At 39.7% G+C, this 5855-nt stretch overlaps 1 protein-coding gene across 1 annotated transcript; it reads right to left on the reverse strand.

Moving 5' to 3' along the window:
- Positions 1-543: 543 nt before the first annotated feature.
- GPR33 (G protein-coupled receptor 33) lies at positions 544-1563 on the reverse strand. Its single transcript, XM_052660182.1, is given in 3 exon segments — positions 544-865; positions 867-1473; positions 1476-1563. Coding segments are annotated over 3 exon segments (1017 nt in total).
- Positions 1564-5855: the final 4292 nt, after the last annotated feature.

The following is a 5855-nucleotide window of genomic DNA, read 5'->3' on the forward strand; positions in this document are numbered from 1 at the left end:
AGCCATAAAAAGAATGAAGTTCTGATACATGTTACAACATGGATAAACCTTGAAAACATTATGTTAAGTTAAATAAGCCAGACACAAAAGGAGAAATACTGTATGATTCTACTTACATAGAACATCTAGAATAGCAAATTCACAGAACTAGAAAGCAGATTAGATGGTATGAGGGGTTGGGGGAAGGGGGAGTAAAGAGTTACTGCTTAATGGGTACAGTTTCTCTTTCTGATGATGAAAAATTTTGGAAATAGATAGTGGTGATGATTGCAAAATACTGTGAATTTAACGCCACCAAAATGTACAATGAAAAAAAAAATGATGTTATATGTTGCATGTATTTTACCACAAAGTAGAAAGAAAAAAATCACATTTTCAACATTACCCACCACATTTTATAGCCCTTATAATATTCATAAATCTAACTATAGTACAGTCCAGGTGTCTCTCTAATATAGACACTATATTATATACAAAAGCTGAGTATCTTTCTCTGATGATGTCTTTGACTGAGAGTCCCCTGTTTGCTCTGGGATCCAGAATTTACATGTCAGTTTCTGAATTTAGGTTTTCTGTCCTTTCTGCCGAGGAATGCTCACTGAATGTTGACTCAAAAAGAACAAGGACAGACTTCTTGAAAACTTTTCTGAAGTTCTCCCCAGTAAAGAGGTAGAGTGTGGGAGAAAACACAGTATTGAAGGTAGTAGTTATCACTGTGAGTAAGACAGTCAACTGGAAAAGCAGAGATCTGTTTTCAGTGAGCAGTAGGCCTTGGTATACGTGATAGGGCATCCAGCGCACAAAGAAGGAGACAGTGGCTGTCACCATGACTTTGAAGGGCTTGCTGGATTTCAACAGTCCCCTCTTTCGTCTTTTTGGCTACTCTTTCATAACAAAAGGTGATGATGAGGAAAGGCAGAAGGAAGCCCAGCGAGAAGCGCCTGCTGAAACAGGCTACGTGAATCCATTTCCTTAATGTCTGCATCTTTTTGCTCTCCCAGTTAGTAGACACAGCATAGTTGTTTTGGCAGGTCACCGTTCCTTTATGGTCATCATGTGTCTCCCTGAAAACCACATAGGGCATGCCGAGGGCAGCAGCAAAGACCCAGACTCCCAAGATGATGCTGGAAGCCCAGCGTGGGGTTCGATGCAGTTGTGACCACACCGGGTGAAAAGTGAGAAGGTAACGATCAGCACTGATGGCCGAGAGGAAGAAGACAGAGGCGAACATTGCTGCATACAAAATGCTGTTGAAGATCTTGCACGTGGCCCTTCCAAAGCTCCAGTGATTGTCTTGAAGGTGAGAGATGGCCAAAAATGGCAAAAATAATATTGAAATAAAATAGGAGAGAATGAGATGAAAATATAAGAGAGTATTGATAGTCTTTTTCATTTTGAATTTTAGCACCCATAGATAGAGACCATTGGTAGTAGTGCCAATTAAAAATGACATAAACAAAAGAACTACAACATCACTTTTGAGGCAGAAGTTGGAATGTGAATTCTGTTTCTTATTGAAGTAGAGTCATTGAGCAGGTAATCAGTAGAGTTGGTCAGGTCCATAATTGGAATGAGAAACTGGAAATGACAACAAAAAAGAAGCAAAGGAAATGATTAAACATGGAAATTAAAATAGTAATTTTTTCATGTTAACATTCAAAATGGCAATGTTTTTAAAATGACAATATTTCTGCAATAATACAAATCAGATATTTTTTCTTTATTTTTGTATGAGGAATTAGGATCAGATTAATTTGAGCACCAACTATAGAAACACTATAGATGCAATGAATTAATGTGAAACAGAAATAACATTTGGAATATTTTTACTTTGTTAAATGATTTAGGTAGCTAAAAGTATTCTAATTAGATATTAGCCAAAAGTCTGACCCTTCTTGATGGGCACAGGTTCTTGAATAAGGCAATGTAGAAACAGTTTTACTTGACTAGGACTTGGTTAGGGTAATGTTGCTAATGAAACTGAATAACAAAAATAACAATGGCTCGAAATTGGTAATCATGTTGGAGCTATAGTTAGACCTTTCCCATGAGCTAATTATATGTAACAGATGTTATTAGCTATTAATAGTATTTAACACTCAGTTCATATGGGAGCTCTCTGGCATGTGAGATCATTAAGTGCCTTCCAAAGTCAATGAAAGAGGAGGGTGTATTGTAGAACCTCATAGCTGTTCTTTCTTACTTGGAGAGGAGAGAGAAGTCAAGGAACTTATATTTACCAATACTTGTTGTATGCAAGGAGCTTTATATAAAAATAATTTCCTTTTTTCCATATGTCAAAGTGAAGTCTCTTAGTCATGTCCGACTCTTTGTGACCCCATGGACTGTAACCTATCAGGCTACTCTGACCATGGGATTTTCCAGGCAAGAATATTGGAGTGGGTTGCCATTTCCTTCTCCAGGGGATCTTCCTGACCCAGGGATCGAACCCAGGTCTCCTGCATTGCAAGCAGACACTTTACCATCTGAGCCACCAGGGAAGCCCATAAAGGCAAATATTTAAACAGAGGAGAAAATGAAGGAGGGGTTTGATTTCTTATTCATCAACATCTCCCACCATACCTCCACTGTGGTAGATGGGGAACACTATCAGTGTTTTGTTATTTCTTTGAAAATTAGTAATTCGTGTATAGTGATTTTTAATTAAAAAATTTTATTGCAGTGTGGTTGATTTACAATGTTATGTTAGTTTCAAGAGTAAAGCAAAGTGAATCAGTTATACATATACACACATCCTCTCTTTTTTAATATATTCTTTTCCCGTATAGGCCATTACAGAGTATTGAGGAGAGTTACCTGTGCTATACAGCTGGTCCTTATTATTATCTATTTTTTATATAGTAGTGTGTATATGGCAGTCCCAGTCTTCCAATTTATGCCTCTTCCCTTTTATCTCCTGATGACCATAAGTTTGTTTTCTACATGTGTGACTCTACTTTTGTTTTGTAAATAAATTCATTTGTACCCCCATTTTTTTAGATTCCACATTTAAGAAATATCATATGATATTTGTCTTTCTATGTCTGACTTTCCTCACTCAGTATGACAATCTCTAGGTCTATCCACATGTGTAGTATATTAATAGTGTTTCATGAAACAGAGTCTTTGATGATTCAGAATATCCTATTTCTTGAATAAATGCCCCTATAGTATTGAAAATATAGACCTGAGAATGTTTTGGAAAATAGCTATTATAATAAAATCATATCAACTAATTGGTTTTTGATAAACTGAGTAAAGCAGTGGAAATTACTAATAACTTTTTTTTCACTGAACAAAAACATTCTAAGAATACAGAGAGAGAAGAAATACCATAATGGCTGTTAAAATCACAACTGCCTTAAGTTAATTCTGTCTGCTAAGGGAGTTGCAAGATTCTCCCTGCCAAGTAGAAAAATGATCCTGTTCAGGAAGTTACCTTGGTAGTCCGCTTTGGAAATGAAAAGTGAAGTCTTGGGACATGGCATGGATGAGCAATGGTGAGTGAAAGAGTTGCAGCCCAGGAAAGAGGCTGGTTGAAGGTCCTGGGACCATGAGAAGAGGGAGGAGGAGTGAAGATGTTCTCCAGAGAGGGGCCACATGAAAACGCAGCAGGGGGGTGGGAGGCTTCCAGAGGAGGAAGGGCCAACGAGATATTCTGAGAAGCAGAGATGACACCAGGGGTTTAAAATGAGCACTGTCTTAATATTTAATTTTAATCCACTTGCTATGCTTTGGCATGGTGTAATGTCTCCCTTATCTCATTAGTCACAACTTTCTTGAGTTGGTGGTTGCTCTGGGAAATGGAAAGAAAAGAGCTTGTGTTCCCTGTTTGGGAAGGAGTAGGACAAAGAGAAGAGACTGGTGGTGGGAGAGGCGTTGTTAATGAGATGATGAATATGGTGGAGACTAGATAGATAGTGGGGCATGAGTAGACAAAGAGAAACAAAATCCTATGGAGGGTTTCTGATAGTGTGTGTGTAGACCTATGTGTATCTATTTGTGTGTGGTGTGTATGTGTGTCCCTGTGTGTCTGTGTGCCTGTGGTATGTCTTTATATCTGTGGTGCCTTTGTGTGTATGTATGTGCATATATGGTGTGTGTGTCTCTAATGGTGTGTGTTTGAATTCATGGGATGTGTGTGGAGCTCAGTGTGTATGTGTGTGTATGTATCTGTGATCTGAGCATGTGCGGCATATTTTTGTGGTCTCTGTGGTATCAGCAGTCCGTGTGTGTCTGTGGGGTGTGTATATGTTTAATGTTTGTCTGGTTGTGTGTGATAGCTCTGTATGTGCAAATGAGAAACTGAATTATAGAGAAGGTTTTATTAAAAATTGTGTGGCTGGGCTCCGTCTAGAAGGGTGTCTGAAAGTAATGTAGGCCTTGAGGAAAATCAACATTGGTAGTGATTCTGAAGAGTATATAAAGTTTCCTAGGAACCCTGATTTATTGCACATGACCAGGAGATTTCTTCATCCTTAAACATCTTTTGAAATGGCTTTAAAGTAGTTACTTATAAATTGCGCCTTCCCCGGTGGTGCTAGTGGTAAAGAACTCACCTGCAAATGCAGGATATGCAAAAGACGCAGGTTCGATCCCTGGGTCGGGAAAATCCTGTGGAAGAAGAGATGGCAGCTCACTCTAGCATTTTCCGAGGACAGAGGATCCTGGTGGGCTACAGTCCATGGGACTGCCAAGAGTAGGACGTGACTGAGCACAGCACAGCGCCGCACGGTACTTATAAACTTGGGGCAGAACTGGGGCTCTGGCATCCCACAGAACTGGGCTTCAGTCCTGTCTCTACCACTTACCAGTTCTGTGATTTTGGACTCTTAACTCTGAGCCTGTTTCATCTTCTAAACCCCAGTGACTTCTTATGAGGACTAAGTGAGATACTATATTTGAATCACTTACCTCCCTTCATAGTGCGTATTAAGCATTCAATAACTTTTTACCTGTTTGTTGAACTCTTTTTTGGCCTCACTGCATGGCATGTGGAGTCTTTTTTCCCTGATCAGGGATCAAACCCACAGCCTCTGCAGTGGAAGCATGAATTCCTAACCACTGGACCTCCAGGGAAATCCCCTCAACTTGTTATATTAAGGGTAGCTGGAGCCTCATTTTGCCCTTTTAATGTCATATTTCTCTCTTCCCTGAAGCCCAGCTACTAAATTCTAGAGTACCACTAGGGATTTCTGAAAAAAATCTAAATGTTCATCTATTGGGGCAAGGGCTATCAGAGTTATTATGAAGCCCTATTATAATGATACCTTTGGCATAAGTGACTTTCAAGCAGACCCCACCTTAGCCTGGGAATATCGAGCTACTGTGGAGGAGGAGACTACAAGAATCTCTGGAAGCTTGATCTGGAGTGAGCCTAGAGGGTCTATTCAGATGATAGCTCTCGGATAACCTGCTGTCTCAGGGAACCTTACCTTGGAGCTGTATCTTCACACCAGTTGGTCTTGGGAGGGTCAAAGGGATATGTCAGCAGTTTCCTCTCCAAGGACAGAGGCAAAAATTAGTGACACTTTGCCTACCTTTCGTCTGCTTTTCTTCTTGCCTATGCTACTCCCCAGCCATGAACCTGCTATTTAAATATTCAGCAAGATTTCCTCTTGCTATTTTCCCTTCCTTTTTCTGTGGAATGTATACTCTAAAGGTGTAGGTAGACAGTTGAGTATTTCTTCAAATCATTTCTCCATTTTAAGGAAAGATTTAAAAAATTCCATAAACAATGTTATGCTATTCAGGTTACTCTATTTCAGTTCAGTTCAGTTCAGTTCAGTTGCTCAGTCGTGTCCAACTCCTTGAGACCCCATGGACTGCAGCACACCAGGCCTCCCTGTCCATCA

Source organism: Budorcas taxicolor, chromosome 21 (assembly GCF_023091745.1).
Source record: "Budorcas taxicolor isolate Tak-1 chromosome 21, Takin1.1, whole genome shotgun sequence".
Taxonomy (NCBI): domain Eukaryota; kingdom Metazoa; phylum Chordata; class Mammalia; order Artiodactyla; family Bovidae; genus Budorcas; species Budorcas taxicolor.